General features: G+C 40.1%; 1 protein-coding gene and 1 pseudogene across 1 annotated transcript; one reads left to right on the forward strand and one right to left on the reverse strand.

Annotated features, from left to right (window-relative positions):
* Positions 1-962: 962 nt before the first annotated feature.
* LOC138007842 (uncharacterized) lies at positions 963-2,888 on the reverse strand (annotated as a pseudogene).
* A 561-nt stretch (positions 2,889-3,449) lies between these two features.
* On the forward strand, positions 3,450-16,914 carry LOC138007843 (carbonic anhydrase 2-like). Its single transcript, XM_068854932.1, has 9 exons — positions 3,450-3,482; positions 3,622-3,715; positions 3,880-4,080; positions 9,189-9,307; positions 11,019-11,120; positions 12,093-12,155; positions 12,269-12,323; positions 15,165-15,271; positions 16,558-16,914. The coding sequence occupies exons 1-9, from the start codon at positions 3,465-3,467 to the stop codon at positions 16,663-16,665; spliced, it is 867 nt and encodes a 288-aa protein (XP_068711033.1). The 5' UTR covers positions 3,450-3,464; the 3' UTR covers positions 16,666-16,914.
* Positions 16,915-18,177: the final 1,263 nt, after the last annotated feature.

Genomic DNA, 18,177 nt, shown 5'->3' on the forward strand with positions numbered 1-18,177 from the left:
ACAGCAAGATTGAAGGGACAAAAGCTTGGGTTTCAAACAAACCAGAAAATATTTGTCCTAGTAATTGTTTGATCCTTTCCACGGCAAAGCTATTTTTGATATCTCGTTTACACCAAAGCTTTCAAGTGCACTAACGCCTGCAAATACACAGCCACGCTACGGCTTTCGCAAATGCAATGATTTATGCAAAAAACAGGGTGTCAGAAAAAAACATGTTTTGGACTTTACCTACAGTGTAAAGTATGGTGTGAAAAGAATTAGTTAAATATCTTGACACCCATTCTCAGCTAACTGGGACCATTCGCAGTTTGTAAAGTCAAAAAATGAAGTGTTACCGATTATCATTTTACTAACATTTCTGAATATGATAACTTTTAAACTTCCTTTTTCTAAATTTGCGCAATTAACGACCAAGTAGTTTGCAAGTTAAACGAAAAAATGTTCAACCCTTCTTGTGAAAAAAAGAAACTTGTGATTTTTAGGGCCTCGATAGGAAAAACTTAACTTTAGTAATGGATAAGTGTCATTGCAAGTAAACTTTTGTCGTTTTTAATAAACATGTATATGGGGAAAAATTAATTTGCTTTGTTATTTGCACTAACTTGTAACTTGTCAGAAATAACTTTTTAACAATTTTACAAGTTTAATCATATTTTTATCGATATGAAAATTCCATTTTTTATGTTTTCTGTTACGTTTTAACTTCGAGAATGTAAAAGTCCGCATTCATCTAACTATAAATGCAACAAACGAAACTATTTAACTACAAACTTTTTAATTCGTGTTACGCCGAAAGATAAGCGGAAACGGCCTGAAACATGGTAACGTAATTTACAAATGACAGTAACGTAATTTACAATGTCTCGCTATTACTCTATAACACACTATTACACTATAACACTGATAACAATCTATTCCTGATAACGTTATAAAATCACAAGTTTACCTAAACTCATGCTCTGTAAGCTTTCATTCTCATGAAAGAAAATGTGAACTACACACTTTCGATTAACTACTACTGATAAACTTGAACAACACAATTAAATTGAAAAATTGACTATGACCTTTGACGGAGTATTAATAACAAGGCGTTCGAGTTTCTGCAGTTCTTTGCATTGTAAACTTAACTTAATTTCGATATGTGATTTATGTTCTTTTTTCTAGTTGGTAACGTAATTTACATCCACTTATAAAGCAATAGAAATGGAATATGAAAAGCAGTTATCAATCAAACTACGCCACTTTTCAGTTCCTTCTGACAAAAGTAGCACAACCAGTGTTTTCAGTAAAGTTTCAGTTCATTGTTTTATTTTTAAAGCTCAAAACGTACATGCCGTTGCTCGATCAGTTCAACGGTTACATCTGTAACCTTAAAGGTGCGCCCAGTTCTGCCAAGGGGGACCGGAGGCTCGATTACGCAGAGAATGCTGTGTCTTTCAAGCCACAAGACATCCTTTCGAGCAGGCCACTTGAAACTGTTTCCTTTTCCTCTTGTCATGAAGGAGACCTACAACTCATCGTCATCTTCGTCAATTTGTACGCGGCTAGTTTATCTTTGTGGCCAACGTATCAATTTCCTTCATAGTCGGCAGCTACCCAGTCATTGACACGTACGGCAAGTTGGCTGTCAAGGGGACCACTAACTTCATTTAAGATGGTGACTGCTTTCCACCCACAAGTTGAGTCTGCTTGGAATCCTTCGTCATGAAGGCAGTTACTGCAGTAACAAGAGGTCTCTCTTACCAGTACTTTTTCTGCTGAATTGCCAACCACAGAATGAAGTTTCATCGTTTTTGGAACCCCCTTGACTTCTTTGTATTTTCTTTCAAGGTATGCTACTGCTTTACCATACTCTTCTTTACTGTAAAATCTGAACGCGACTGAGGAGCTAGTTTTACTCGTTGAGGCCCGCTCGAAAAAGTCATTGACATCTTGGATCTTGACTTTACCTGTCTTTACTGCCTCGTCTGCCATCCTCTTTGTGGTTCCTCCCACTCCATCGCATGACCCTTTTCCGTGACCGGCTTCGACTGAAATAATTCCACACAGCCGGAAACCCAAACTCACTCTTGTGATTAGCTGTCACGGCAAAGATAGTCTTGTTTCGGTACTGTGAGGTGGGGCTGTCTGTCCAGTAGTAGATGCAAGTCAGCGGCGTGACCAAACCCTTTAACTCACATAGGAACTTCTTAAGTATTAGGTATATCGATGATGAGTTGTGGGATAGCTCATCAGATACGAATACAAAGCTCTTGTGCTTTAAGTGGCCATCAGCATCTTTGAAGTAAACCACGACAGGATGAAGACTTACCATAACCCTATTCCAATACGCACTCTGGACTTCATCACTCTAGACTGGCAAAGGTAGTTCTCGGCAAAGTCCATTTGAGCTATTACCTCACCCTTCGGAAGGTTTTCTTTTAGACGTTTTAGCTGGGAATACTGCAGAGTCACTCGATTTGCGTGTCCTCGGAACTTGCTCACTGCATTTTCTACAACGTTGATAAATTTCGCCTTGGAAACGTCGTATTTGACGACTTTCATGCGCTTTTTCCCATCTTGATCTTCTACCTGTTTCCACCGCTCATACTCTACTGATGGGCGTGCTAGGATCTCTTTTATTTGCTCGTCATTATTTTCAGCAATAAACTTGTCAGGGTTGACAGTGATGGTGGCTTCTTTGCCTTTCAGAGCACGTAGTAAGAGGGCCAGGTTTTGGTGATGCTGACAAAGACAGGTATTACGGGAAGTGAAAGATGCCAGAATTATGTGCTTTGGCCTTAGTCGGCAAAATGTTGCATGCGACATCCTTTGGTGTGGGTTTTCTGCTTTGAACTTTTCAAAAAAGTTGTACAAGTAATCGCACAGGATGCGCTTCTGCACCTTAACGCCTGTTTCATTTCTCTTTGCATCGTTCTTTCCTGGCATCATTCGGCTATTATCATCCCTTTCCAGGAAAGCTTTAACCATCTCTTGCTTGGCTTGATGGAGGCGCGTTCTCTTCTCCATAACACAGGACTTACTTTGGGACTGCATTAGACTATTCCTCGCCAGTCTGGTCTCCTTGTTCATCCTTCTAAGAAGCCTGCACTTCTTCACGATTTTTCTAGAGACGATATTTCGAATAACCTGCTTGCTTCAGTTAGTCTTATTTAATCGGGCTGATTCACGAATCTCGTCCACCAGGACGTTGCTGAACAGAAGCCTCTTTATTTCCGGTAAATTACGTTACGGTAACGTAATTTACATTGTCCCTACAAACGACGTTGGAGTCACGACATTTGTTCACCACTTCGCTTGTGTGGGCTCACGTGCTTGACAAAATTGATATTGAATTTTGCTTTTGGGCAAAGGACAGTCAAAAATCACAAAAATAATGTACGTGAATTTTTTTGAACAGTTAGCCTTTGCCAAAGGTCAGCAGGGTGCGTTAATAAAGGCTAGAAACACGGAAAATTAAACAGATGATTAATTTTCCGAGTGTAAGTACCATGGATCACGTGCCAAATAGTTTCCTATCACTCTTACATTGAATATGAATGAAATATTGTTTTATTCCTTGTCTTTCTATTGGACAGTAACCTGTTAAAAAAGGTAATTAATTCATTCAATTTATCCCAGAAACACGCTGGTTTGTCTGACTATATTAAAAGACGAACAGTATTCAGCTGTCGAGAACGGATAAGGATGTCTTGGGGTTACGGCAAAGAGAACGGTGAGCTCTTTATGATTATTTTTTCCTCTTCTTTGGAAAATAAACATTTTAAAATTGGTTTGCATTGCTCAGAATCTAGTTGGCTTTCTTTGGAATTTTACGCTAAATGAAAGTCTGTTAGAGAGGACAGCGGAATTGAATATCCTTTTTTTATTTTGAAACAGGTCCTGCTAATTGGTACAAAGATTGTCCGATCGCTGTCAATGGCAAACGCCAGTCACCTATCGATTTAATCGATCCCGAAGTGAAGCGTGATTCGAGCCTTAAGCCTTTGAAAGCATCTTATCCTCCATTTCTTAAGTCCAAGATTCTAAATAATGGACATACCGCTCAGTTTTCGCCAGACGCCACTAGCAATTTATCAGGTAATATTAACATTTTTCAGCTGGTATTCAATAGCCTGCGTCACAGACAGACAAAACCGCCGGACTATACCGGGATTTCGTGACGCATCGGGCTTCAACGCAGGCTAGTATTCAAGAATATGAATTTGCAAATAGCCTTCATCTTTTCTCGTCGCATTGAATTAATCCCAGAGACAAATGTAATTCATTCTTACTAATACGTATAACCCAACTACGACCGTGGTTTAAGACTTAAAGCCTTATGTCTTAAATTCTTTTTTCGGGAAGCACCAACCGTACGTCTCCTCGGTGATATCTACACCAAACTTTCAAATATTTGCATTGTGGCGGAAGAGTGATGTTTAGGCAAACTTACATTTGTGTATTTTTGACGCGTGCCAGAGTCACTGTTAAGACACGAAAACGCGTGAACTATCGAGTGAAAGTCTCCGAAAATTATCCTTTACCAACTCTATTAAAACCGTTCGGGATCAGGCCGGACTAAAGATCGCTGTGACAGGGTTGTATTTTGCCATTTCGGTTGCCTGTTTCCAGGTTTCCCCCCGTTTTATGTGTATTTTGATATTGCAAAGCAGCGGGAGCTCTACCATTCAATTCGTTGATTGTTTTCTTGGTCACGTATAAATCATTGGGTTTATCGTGTATTGTCTTTCTGTGTATCAACACACGACGGAATTTACGTTAGAACATCGATTTTATTACAGGGGTTACCTAGAAACCACAGCTGCAAATCGTTCATGCAAGACATATCTGTCCTTGCATGAGATTAGGTGTTTCCTTTATTGTTGATGTTTGAGGGTTTTATTATTTTTCAGGTGCCTCGGTGATGATTTAAGTTACATTCTTTACATCCTGATCTTGCTCTTTCCCTTAATATAATTCAGAGACAAAGCAGTTTTCTATCAGAAACAAGTAAATAGACCAATTCGTCTAACTCAATGTTGTACCCAACTCAATGTTGTACTCTCGGAGTTAAGATTCTTTGTGTGTTGAATTTGCATGGAAATGAAGCATTCACATTTAAATGATATGGAAATTCTTGGAGCAAAACGTTTTATTCCCAGAGGATTTGAATTGGGTACAACATTGAGTTAGCCGAATTGGTCTATTTGTTCCAGGCGAGACGTCTCTTTTGGAGATTTGTCTCAGATGATAGAATCTATGTTCGAGAGCGAATTCAGGTCACGTAGACTACGTTTTCTCTGTTAACCTCAAGGGATCGCTCCAATCCTTCTTAGAAACCACAGCTGCAAATCGTTCATGCAAGGCATATCTGTCCTTGCATGAGATTAGGTGTTTCCTTTACTGTTGATGTTTGAGGGTTTTATTATTTTACAAGTGCCTCGGTGATGATTTAAGATACATTCTTTACATCCTGATCTTGCACTTTCCCTTAATAGAATTCAGAGACAAAGCATGCGCAGTTTTCTATCAGAAACAAGTAATTTGTTCCAGGCCAGACGTCTGTTTTGGAGATTTGTCTCAGATGATAGAATCCATGTTCGAGAGCGAATTCAGGTCACGTAGAGTACGTTTTCTCTGTTAACCTCATGGGATCGCTCCAATCCTTCTTACATAGCTTTTTATGGGGTTGTGAAGTGAAGCTCGTTTGTGACAGGGGAATATGTAATTTGATGTGGTTTGAGGTCAGTGGCGCTATTCTCAATATAAGGAAGCAATACAAAGGATTTGGGATTAAACATTTACTTCACAAGACGTAAATTGAATATCTTATGCTCATTTCAGATATAGACGTTACCTCTTTTAATTTTCGTATTGGGCAATGTCAGATGGACATTATATTGTGTTATGTAATCGTTTTTCCTTCCTTGTGGTTTTTCTAGTTGGTTTAGGCACCGGTATGTAGTTGAGCCCTAGCTCTTTGAATACAACGCAGAGAGAGTTTGAGGGGATAGAGAACGACGTTTCGACAGAAATTTTCATCCTGGGACAAATTTTGTTTGAACTCGTCTCTCCCTGCCCCCTTCCCTTAAACGCCGGCTACGCGTAATATAATTATAGTCTATTAATTAATTAACTTTTTTAGTAGTTTAGTCATGTTTCTCCGTCATCTTGTTTTCTTCGGAGATATTAACAACTTTTGCTATCTTTAAATTCGAAGCAAAATAAAGTCATTGTATATTGTGTATTGTATAACTCATCAAACAGATACGGTCGAAGGAACCAGCCATAAGACACGTGGTAGAAGTTGCGAGACTGTCGACAAGGGTTAAACATTTGCTTCTGATTGGCTTAGAAAGTTGCAGGAATTTTCGGCCAATCACCAACGTGGGAGACCTAACAATTAGTTAATTAATTTCAAAATGATCTTTGTCATTGAACTCAACTCTAACAATGTTTGGTTTCAGAGGTTCGATTTCGTAACCGGCGCTTGTCGCGACGTGACGGTTATTCCTTGGATATTAAATATATTAAATAGCACACCCCTTTTAAAGGCTGGTTTCCATATGATCGGTACGATCGCTGAACTTTTTTCCAGCCATCGTAGGGTTCGTAACGATCATATGAGAAACAACCTTTAAATGAAAGCTTGAAGGGCAAATTGTTTTTTTCCTCGTGGATTTTGGTCACTTTCAATATAGCACTATGCACATGATCATGCCCATTTTGGGTTCGGCAAATAACGATGTGTAGACCTGATACTTAAATAACTTAATGTTTAAAGGCTGGTTTTATTGGGACCACAATCATACCTGAGTGAGCAAAATCGTGAAGAGCAACATTTGTTGCTAATTTTGTTGGTAATCGGTATCTTTTGTGAGAAAGTGAAAGGTTTCACTGCTGAGTTAGCTTGTACTTGCATCGCTTGTTCAGATTAGCTTCACCAAAAATAGAGTCGACGGATTCCATATCCTTTCCCAAACTTGTCTCCTACACCCAATAAAGACCTTCATGTGCTCGATAGAAACTCAGTGATGTGTGGACTTTATCGATGACTAATAATATCACTTGGGTGACATCGATCGTCTAGGGTCTGTTCTGACTCGAATTTCTCAATGTCTTTTTTCAAGGGTTTTGGGCGCCGCGCGCATTCCTTTCCTCACATACTTGCTCGCTCACTCGCCGGTGTCTATTTTCTGACACTGAGTTTCTGGGACTTAAATGAATGTGTCATTATATATTCAAAGCCAGATGATAGATCTGAATTTTCGTAATTTCAGTCTCGAGAACACGTCCATAGAGTGATCGTCCCTCACTTGCTCGGCCGATGGATCGAAAAACAGAACTTTGATCGATGTTAGTGTAAACGCGTTTGTCTGTACGTCGGTTTTCTCACGTTCTGCTTTGTTAACAAGCTCTATCCACCTTCGAGCATCTGCAGACAAACAAATAGCTTCCTGATAGACTGCGAGCAGCCCCTCTTTGTTTCCTTCGGCCTTCAGTTCGTCGATCTTGTGAGCGAGCGGAAATTGGGACGAGCAGCCTAGCTTCCTGAGCTCTCCTCGATGAGTAGGTTTTTGTCCGTTGGTTATTTAGTTTGCGTGGTATTTTTGTGGATAAAAATGGCGAATAGAAAAGAGAGATTTTGCATCGTGTTTACGACAAACGGCAGAGTCAAGATAAAATATGCGTTTTGACGAAAATGAAACAAACTTGTTTTAAGGACGGTAGTGTTATTGAAATCCAAAAAGAAAATTATGGGGAAACCACACATTTTTCAAAGATAATTAATCAGCAAATGTTAGAGTGATATACACATATGAAGTCGAATGTTGTTGAAACCCACTGGGAACTCGGAAAAATCCGAGCCCCAGATGGGATTCAAACCCACGACCCTCCGTGATCTAGTCGGATGCTCTAACCACTGAGCTACTGGAGACTCTATGGCGAGCAAAGGTGAAATGTGGGTCTTTTGACTCGAGCTGCATGACGCAGCTACAGAGTCAAACAACGACTGACATAGCTCATAATTTGCATCGCGCAAGTCACCTTAAAGCATATCTGAGATGTGGCCAACCAACCACCCAACTGAGGGTAGCAACATTTGTAAAAACCTTTAAAATACAAAGCAATGTATGGCGTTCTCTGAAAAATGTATGGTTACCCCCCAATTTTCTTTTTGGATACCAAGAGCACTTGCTAAGTCCTGCTTTGTCTGCATAGTTTTGAACCGTGCAAAAATATCTCTGTATTAATAAGCACCACCCATGGGAAATCCAAGTGTCTCGAGATGCGCAGGACGTATGAGCAATAACAGTAGTAGGCACCGTCATTAATTTTGACTTATTTTTCGCGTATAGATCTAACGTCTTACGAGTTATTACGGCTGTAGACAGCTGGTTCTTTAGTTAAGGACTTTATCTTTATCTTTGCCTGTTCTTCCACTGGTTTCAATTGTAGGATTGAACCATGCTTGGTGATCGAAGAGTATGCGATCAAAGACAGAGTAGGGTATCGCGAACCGCCGCATTTTGACGTACATTTCCTCTTCCCTGCTGCGATCATGTGCCCGGCCCAGACAGACCAGGGGGTCGATAACTGACATAGTCGTTTTTTTGTACATACAATTTTAAAATGAACACTAGGGTACGTTTTATTTGTGAAACGTGTTCATCGTAATGTTTGTAGGCTTCGATCTTCTTCTAAAACAACCTCTGGCAGATTACATTATTTTCCTGAAATCCTCCAAAAAAAAATTAAAACAAGTGAAATCGAGTTTAGAGAAATAAACTACCTTTAAAGCAGTTTTCAATTTAGTGTCGAAAGTAATTAGCGAAGTGCTTTGGTTTATGATTAGTTCACTCAGTGATTGGTTCAAAGTTCTCGCGCTATTTTTTAAACCAATCAGAAGTGAAACCAATAGTGGCTCGGGCGTGCACATTTTCCCGCGCTTTGTGTCGGCTACGTGTAATTACTTCGAGTTTTGATTGGTTTACTGGATTGTCTCCGTCCTTTTTGATTGGCCAAAGTAATTACTTTGGTTTTGGTTTTAGGACACTCGATTGAAACTCGCTCTATTACTGAATGTAGTTTGGAAGCGGCAAGCTAAGAGGTCGTTGTCGTCAGTGCTGGTCGAATAAATCTCAGCCTCTAGGAATGAAAGTGGATCTATGTAGCTTGTACATATATTGTGTGTTTCATTGCAGAGCTATCAGGAGGACCATTGGCAAAGAAATACAAGTTCGAGCAGTTCCACTTTCACTGGGGGGACAAGGACTCCGAGGGGTCTGAACACAGAGTGAATGGGAAGATGTACTCAGCAGAGGTATGATTGAAGATAATGAACTCCGCGCTAAGTGGCTGGTTCTCCGATGGACACTTTAGTAAGGTCTTCGTGCCGGCAATTGAAATGGATACAGTTCAGGATCATCGCAACCTCGTTCTCTCGTTCTTTCCCGCCCCTGTCGTCCTCCCCAAATTTGTGCGATTGCTAATTTGCTCTGAATAGCCCTTATTCACGATAGCCGCAATGTTGGTTTTCAAATTGTCATGCAAATTAGCCATGTGTTATGCTGGGGGGCAAACATTGGAATTTAGGCAAATTGAGGAAAATCGGCTCGTTGAAATATTGAATTAACATTGCTAACAGTACATTTTAGAATTTAGGATTAAGTACCTTTTATAATAATTTTATATCTTTTGATTGCCTCTGACATTTTGACTTTCTACTTCGCGTTATCTGCTAATTTTTCAGTAAATGTTTACTACTAGTTTACTACTTAGGTGATAAACATTCAATGAACATGAAACAAATCATCTGTGTGGCTAAGATGTTCGTTATAAGCTCTCGAACTTGTGTTGTTTGCCCCCTCAGAAGTGTGTAGCTAATTTGCATGATAAAGAAAAATCCAACATGGCGGCTATCGTGAATAAGGTCTATTGACTATGATCGTTAATTTAGGACACTGTGTCCAAGGACTTGTTGTAGCATAGAAAATAAGGAAGATGAAAATCATACCCGTGGATAGGATTTGAACCCAGAGTTTCAACTCTATAGGAACCGTTTCACTCTGCTTCACCACTGAAGATGAAGACACCGCTCTCTCTCTCTCTCTCTCTCTCTCTCTCTCTCTCTCTCTCTCTCTCTCTCTCTCTCAAAAAAAAAAAAAAACTGGTCTCCCATAGAATATTATAATAGGCCTTTTTCGATACCTTAAAATTCAGCTTGATAGTGAGGCAGTGACGACAAAGACAGAGGAAAGTGGATGATATGTAAATATTTTTCACATTCTTTCCAACGTGTTTCTATTGTTTTTGTCCTTACTGCCTCACTATCATGAAGCTGAATATTCAATATATCGAAAATGGCCTATTGCTGAGGGGTAATTTGGCCTAAGCATTGTAGATTAATTTGGCGTAACCTTTGATTTTAAAATGTTTAGCTTTGTCGTGAAGTTTGGTGACCGACCTTTGGCAGCATTCAGGGGCATATCAGGTCACCATCGCCACCCGCTTATGAAAAAGTTATTGAAACCCCTGTCCTCAGTTGCCGTTGGTTCTCCAGGGGATTTTTTTTTTCGGGTACTCCGGTTTTCCTGCTGTCAACGAAAATCATAGCGAATTCGGTGTGGCAAAGGGCTAACGCTCAAAACGTCAGCTTTTAGAATCTCTGTACGGTGGCCAATTTACATTATTAACTCCGTTGATAAAACCAAAATTTTTGTATACTACTTCCCCACCGACGCAGCACCACAGTTTCTTTAGAAACTACCCCCTCCTATTAGACATTGTGCGTTGATTGGCTAAGAGGCACAATTCTGGGGGGAAATGTGTTCAAAATGCAGCCGAGTCTGAGAAAACGAGATTTCAAAGGAATATTATTGTAGTTGCAGCATTATTTTCGTTGTTTTGATTACCGTTGCCGTTAGCGTTGTTGTTATTGTTATTCACGGTTATTGTTATTGTTATTATTTTTAATGTCAACCCCAAAAGCTGCAGTCTTTGAAAACTGATTAATCATTTTATCGTTTTTCCAGCTGCATTTGGTTCACTGGGACTGTGAAACTCATAGCAATTTCAAAGCAGCTGTAGGAGGTGGAAACCCCAATGACTTAAGCGTGTTAGGATTCTTTCTAAAGGTAACGTATGACCACCTGGCCGGACTATTAAAAAAGTAGTTTAAAGCTGGGGCGACAACTAAAAATTATAATTTTACGCTATTCCATCTCGTTCAGTCACGTCTATCAATTTGGGCAAAGTATCCTACAACTTAATTGACACGAACGATTTTGAAGTAAAAACAGAGATAAAGAACTCTTCACTAACAGAAGGATTTAGCATCACTTTTGCGACAAACGGAAACGCCGGACTAAAATTACGTTTTGTCGAAAATGGAAGAACTTGTTTGGTATGAGCTCATTTCTTGCCGGTTAGCTACAGATATCAATGAACTTCTCAACTGAAAGAGAGAGAGACGAGTCAGAATAAGAGGATTTTCAGCTTCATGCTCTTATGACAAGCAGCAGCTTGTCGTTTTCTGTTTCCCGTTTCACGCTTCGCAAACGCTATGCTTTAGCTCTCTCTACACCCTATCCCAAAATGGCTACCGTTTGCTTGAAAATTTGCTCTTGTTGCCTCGTTTAAGGTTAAATATTCTTTTGAATTTTAAGTTTAAGAACGAGGCAACAATGGCTCATTTGCAAACTAAAATGGCGGCCATTTTGGAGTAAGGTGTATTGTTTGCTCACGTTGCCGTCAGAATCTTAAATTTGGTTACTTCACTTTGCTCTTTGCAAAGCGCGGGAAAGAAAAAAGGAATGATGTACATGTAGTGACACTAGCGGCACACACATTTTGTTAAATTCGAAAGAACCCCAAAAGACTGATATGTTAGCGTCGATCAAGCCGGGCGATCAACCGGCCTATCTGGGCTTATCTTTCATATACCAGACCCTGAATAATTAACGGCCATAAAACAAAAGAACAAAGTGAACATAACAATACCTAATCAACAAGGCCTAATCAGAATAACAATGGTTCTTTTGTCTTCCGCCATTTTGGTCCGGTATATGAAAGTCTACCCCCTATCTGAGTTCGATTTGTTTTTGCAGGTCGGCGCAGAAAATGCTGCTTTGAAGCCAATAACAGACATGCTATCGAAAGTGAAAAAGTCGGTAAGCATATCTTACAAACACAAGTTATTCTTATCCCTATAAAATGTGTTCTTGTTTTTCGCATCATATTTTTCCCACCGCCACATCTATTTTCACTGTGATTGGTTTTTCAGGGAAGTTCTGAGGCTCTACCAAGGGAATTTAACATGGAAGCTCTTTTACCCAAAGGTAAAAGCTTGTCCAACATGTTATTAATTCAGATTGAGACCAGCCTGTGTGGCTGGTGGGATTTAGACTCGGGCGAGTGTGTCTTCGAGTGAAAATCCCTCTCGGGTTTTTCCCCTCGACTCTCTCAGCCTCACAGCTCCTATAATTCACACACGAACATTAATCCCGTTAGCTAGGTAAAAAGAAATGATCGAGATCATTTGTCGCTTTTTACTTGATTTTAAATCATGAAATTTATTTAGCCACTTGGTTTTTGTTATTCTTATTTATTTTTATTTATTTTTCTTACGCGGTAATACACATAATTCTCCTTTCCGTCATCTTCAATGTAATCCCTTTGGCAATTTATCTTGTCCAGACCACAGGTAACCCAGGCTCACTGTGTGTGCCACATAGGTAAATATAGAGAACATATGAGGCAAAGTTTAGGTCTGAAAATTTGCTAGAAAATGGAAATAAAAATCGATAAAACTTACCATGTGGTGAGCTGTTGTTGTCTTTAACACGTACACGAAGTTTCAGGAAAAATGGTCCCCGTTCACCTTCCTTCATAGTATAGTGACAAGGTAGGAGACTGAAGCCAGCGTCGGGACTCCGATCGACCCAAAACAAGCACGATTTTTTTCGCGAAAATCGAATCCAGTCGCTAAATAAACACGCCAGGTTCGTGGAACAGGAATTTCTCTAAACCATGAATCCACTGAAGCATCTCCAGGTAGCAACGCGAAGCCACCAGGCCCCGTAGAACTTGTAAGTTGACCTGCTAAAATGGCGGCCCGAAAGCGTTGTCCTCGCGAAGTGTCCAATTCAAAATGGCACTGAACTCAGGACGCCTGGTGACGAGTATAATAAGTTCTGGAGGGAGGGGAGTCCCAAATTGCTGAAAACAAAATTCACCGAGTAATATGGGACTCCCCTCCCTCCAGGGGGACTTATTATACTCGTCACCAGGCGTCCCGAGTTCAGTGTCATTTTTAATTGGACACTTCGTGAGGACAACGCTTTCAGGCCGCCATTTTAGCAGGTCAACTTACAAGTTCTACGGAGCCTGGTGGCTTCGCGTTGCTACCTGGAGATGCTTCAGTGGATTCATGGTTTAGAGAAATTCCTGTTCTACGAACCTGGCGTGTTCATTTAGCGACTGGATTCGATTTTCACGAAAAAAATCGTGCTTGTTTCGGGTCGATCGGAGTTCCTACGCTGGCTTCCGTCTCCTACCTTGTCACTATACTATAAAGGAAGGTGAACGGGGACCATTTTTCCCGAAACTTCGTGTACGTATTAAAGACAACAACAGCTCACCACATGGTAAGCTTTTTATTTCCATTTTCTAGGAAATTTTCAGACCTAAACTTCGCCTCATATGTTCTCTATATTTACCAATATGGCACACACAGTGAGCCTGGGTTACCCGTGTCCAGACTGGAAGTCAGGTGAGGGCGTTTATTGGAAATTATTATAGAGTATGTGCACGGCGGCCATGTTGGAGGACCAAAACAATTAAAGATATTTGCATAAAAATAACATTTATACTCTATGTGGCTACAATAGTACGCGCGCTCTGATTGACTGCTGAGCGGGCAAGATTTTCTTGTAATGACCGGGCATTATGAAAATTTTTCTCGGCTCGACGGCTCTTTTGAGTTGAGAGTTAAAGCTACGAGCGCGTGGGCGAAAACAATAAAAGAATGTGGACAAAGTACAACTATATTTTTAATAACTGAAAGAAAAACTAGCATACAGGTGCTTCTTTAGTATGGGCGACGAAGACAGCCACAGCGAGAGCGAGTTTTATTATCCAAAGGACGAAGAACAGGCCAAAACTAAGCAAAAATAAAAGGCCATATAATAAATAACTTATTAACCTCGTCCGTTCGGTCATTACAGGGAAATCTCAGACTTCGGCCTTGATGTATTGATACTCAAGGCCTCGGTCTGAGATTTCCCTGTAATGACCTCACTGGTATATAATGCACTTTTAGATTACATAGGACGCCAACAGAGCCATTTATACGAGTGCAGCTTACACAAGACGCAAAATTTTCCTACTATATGGTCCACGACTTATTAGTGAGCAATGACTGTCGTTCGGAAACGGTGTCCTGAGAACAAAGTCGTGCGTGACATGTAATTGACTAAATGGTTCATGCTGGCAAGAAAACTCGACGCTTACTACTGAGGGAAAAGAATTAACCAAGATATCAGTCTCTCCTCAGTTTAATTCTGGTCCTGAGATTTAAATATTCGAAAGCATGAGGATAAATTAGCATGCCTTGGCACTTAGCGAAGAGATGTATGAGCAAACCACACTTATCCTTTATAATTCCTGGGTTGCTCGTTCCTTCTCCTCGTCGCTCCCTCTTCGCTTGCTCTTTTAATTTATTTTAAGTCGAAAGTCAGGGCCGGTAGAAAGAAGCTTCTAAAATTGATTAAACCGCCGCCTATAGTTCCTATAAATTATTTTATGGAAAGGCCAGAAATTACAAAAGGGCTTTGAAGCTGACGTCCATTGCCAACTGGAAATTGAGAATTGAGTTAAATCGACATCCATTTTACTCGAAGTATCGTGACGCTTCGCTCATAAGATAAAAATGTCCTTCCTATATGGCCAAGAAGCTAGGGTGCAAGATTTGAGATCCGCACTTCAAGTTTTCAGTATAGTCCCTAGTTTAACATTCCGGCTACACTCGGTAATAGCGAGTTAGTTGAGACCTGCTTCTCAGTGGTTGAAATTTTAAATATTTATGTTTATCGATGTATTGATTGTTCCTTCCATTGGCCCCTCAAAGTGAGTGAAATATGAAGTACTTATTCATTCAGTACTCGTTTTATTCTCTTCAGATTTGGCTGATTACTATACGTACGATGGTTCGCTGACTACCCCTCCTCTATTAGAATGTGTCAAATGGATTGTGTTCAGGGAACCTTTGGAAGTCTCCGCAGCTCAGGTGTTTAAAAGTACATGAATTATCGGGAATCTCGTTTGCCTTAGAGATGCATTTGATCACATAAAAAAATATTGGCTCCGTTTTAAAACTTTGTTTTCAAGAGCTATGTCGTCTCCTCTTATGTCCAGGAATGCACCAAATTAGATGCATGCAGGCCCAAGTTTGACATCCAACACGTTGCTGCAGTTTATCCAACCAAGTCTCTTCCTCAATTGAAGAATTATTCTTCATTGTTAATTTGTTCCAAGTGAAGTGTTATCGTTCATTTTGGTCACTGAAAGCTTGATAGGGATCATGGGAAATGAACATTTTCTTTAAGCCGAACCCCAATGTCTGGACTCGCAGGACTCGAACCTGGAAAAGTTTGAATGATAACCCATTCGCATAACCACTAGGGATAAAAACAGTTCCTTCAAAGTGAGTGCTCCATGTTCAAATCCTGTCCAGGGACTACTTTCACTTTTTTTTCTTTTTTTCTGGGACGGAGTAATTTAAATGGAGGATAAAACTTCCTTTGGAGCAAACTGACAATGAAGGAAAATCCGTCATATGAGTAAAAAATGGTGTTGGTTTATCCGCACTTGAGGAGCGGCAATTTGGGGACACTTTGTGACTACTTTGTGTCATTGTCTGTTATTCCGAGATACGAGTGATGTTGAAGTTGGGGAGACTGGGAGCAAGGGGACACTTTATGGCGCTTAATGAAACCCGCATGCATCTAATTAGGGCATTTTTGGATATATCTTATATGCCGGGCTGGTACGTTCGGCCATGCCGGGTGGTTCGAGGCCTACAACTGTGTCACTGTATTGTTTCCTTAGTCAAGGACCTTTACTCTACACTGTCTCTCTCCACTTATGTGTATAAATGAGTATCGGCGTCACACCGCTAAAGATACCATAATCCAGCAAAGGAGATTGGCAAAGCATCCAGGTAGGGGTGGGGGGTGGGGAGGAGGAAGCATTCGAAGCAATACTCAGTCACTTTAAGGTAGTTGAACCAGGATAACCTCCGGTTGTGTGACCCTAGAAGTTCTTTTCAACTTGCCTTTTATTTGTTGCAAGTCGGCAGATTCCGGTCTTGAAAAACAGATTTCATCGCATGTTAAAAATATAATCAGGAACTATTGGTTTCTTCACATACAGCTACCAGTCTTTTTTATGACAAATTCTTTAAACTGTTTGACCACCTTCCTTGACTTTTCAACATCGTCCTATATTTGAAAATGTTATGAGTGTCCCGTTACTTTTTCTCAGCATCACTTATATTCTATATTTTTTTTCTAGATGCAAGCTCTTAGATCCATCGAAAATGGACAAGGCCAGCCCTTGGTCGGAAACTACCGCCCACCTTGTCCACTACATTCGCGAACAGTTGCAGCTTCTTTCACGTGAAAATTAAGGATGTTTGCGGTTTCTCGCTTTATTTTAGTTTTGACGTTTTTTAGCTTAGCCGTCTACTTTGCTTTTAGAATCGTGAAAAAGGCCTTTTTTACAGTTGTTTTTATCAGTGATGCAGTGTTAAGTTAGATTTTTTTTATGGACCGTGTGTTAGGAAAGATTTGAAGGAGAGATTGGCAAATGGACTGTTCTCTCTAGATGACAGATTGATCACAATAAAAATCTCCGTCACAGATATTGTTATTATATTGTGTGTAGTGTAATTGGTCGCCTGCCGATTTTGTCGAGAAGGGTAAAATACGAGCAAATGATGGAAAGGGTACTCGGAAAAACGAAACATTTCGAAAGTTAGAAATATTATTTTGTCATACGTTGCGACAAATACAATTGGTTTTCGAAACAGTTTGTGTAACTCGGCAAATGCGCATGTTCAAATGTCAAGCACTCTGTACCAATACGCACATGGTCTGATGCTACTTCTGGTTTGAATGGTAAGAAATGTAACTTAAAATGCTACGCCGGATTCAAGGCCAAATGTATTTTGACACTCATGCAGTTGTCTTCACTGGCAGGAATGATTTAAGGGTGAAACATGAGTACTTTCATACTCACTGATTGGCCCCCTTTGTAATTTTCTTTGAAGTTTAAGGGCTTCATGTGTGGAATCAGTGTGCCAAGACTACAAACAAAGGCATATTGCTAGTGATAATTTTTTAATCATTCCACGCAATCGCAAGATTAGATTGTCATGCAAGTTCGGATGTGCCAGAGTTTCGTTTTTGTAAATAACAATTCTTTTGAATGGGAGCCAAAGTGGTGTTTGTCCGATGTAACGTTTTGACAATCACAGCACGGTAAAGAATATAATACATTTGTTGCTCCCGCGATAAAGGATTCTTAGCTACAATAGGTTGTCAAAAGAATGAATTAGTGCCAGCAAAGGCTCTTGGACAACTTTATGATGTTTTGTCCGAGCCTTCTGGGCCGCGAGCAAAAAAATGGGGCCACAACATCGAAATCTTGCATATTTCGCAGGCTCGCTTTTTCAGCTTCAAATCGCAAATGATGATCGACCCTCTTTCATTCGCAGTAATAGTATGTGATATAAAAAGTGAACGTGGGAACATCTCACCCCTCTTCTTTTCAACTGCCTTGTATAACTTCGTTTTATCGGGAAGTGGACGTAATCATTTTGTTCGTCTTTTCAAGGCTAGAAACCGAATACAAAAACAGAAATTATTCTTGTTCTTGATGACGTGGCCAAATTAATGTTTTTTCCGTATAAATAGGGCCCTTTGTAATAGTCGTTTGAACAATTTGCAATAACCAATTCTAAGTAGACTATTGACAACAAAAGGTGTATAGTTTGGCAAAGATTCCTGGAAGCAGAATCCAATGTTGTTATGTTGCTTGGGTTTACCTAAATTTGAGCATACAACCCTCTATTACGAGTCAGCAGAGAAACGTAAAAGCTTACTTTATTTGCTCTTTTACCAAAAATATACC

Source organism: Montipora foliosa, chromosome 6 (assembly GCF_036669935.1).
Source record: "Montipora foliosa isolate CH-2021 chromosome 6, ASM3666993v2, whole genome shotgun sequence".
Taxonomy (NCBI): Eukaryota; Metazoa; Cnidaria; class Anthozoa; order Scleractinia; family Acroporidae; genus Montipora; species Montipora foliosa.

Bases quoted from the DNA above. Each gene is read 5' to 3' on its own strand.
- LOC138007843 (XM_068854932.1), top strand. The intron at 4,081-9,188 runs GTAATATTAACA...GTTTCATTGCAG, and splicing joins CGCCACTAGCAATTTATCAG to AGCTATCAGGAGGACCATTG. The intron at 15,272-16,557 runs GTGTTTAAAAGT...TTTTTTTTCTAG, and splicing joins TGGAAGTCTCCGCAGCTCAG to ATGCAAGCTCTTAGATCCAT.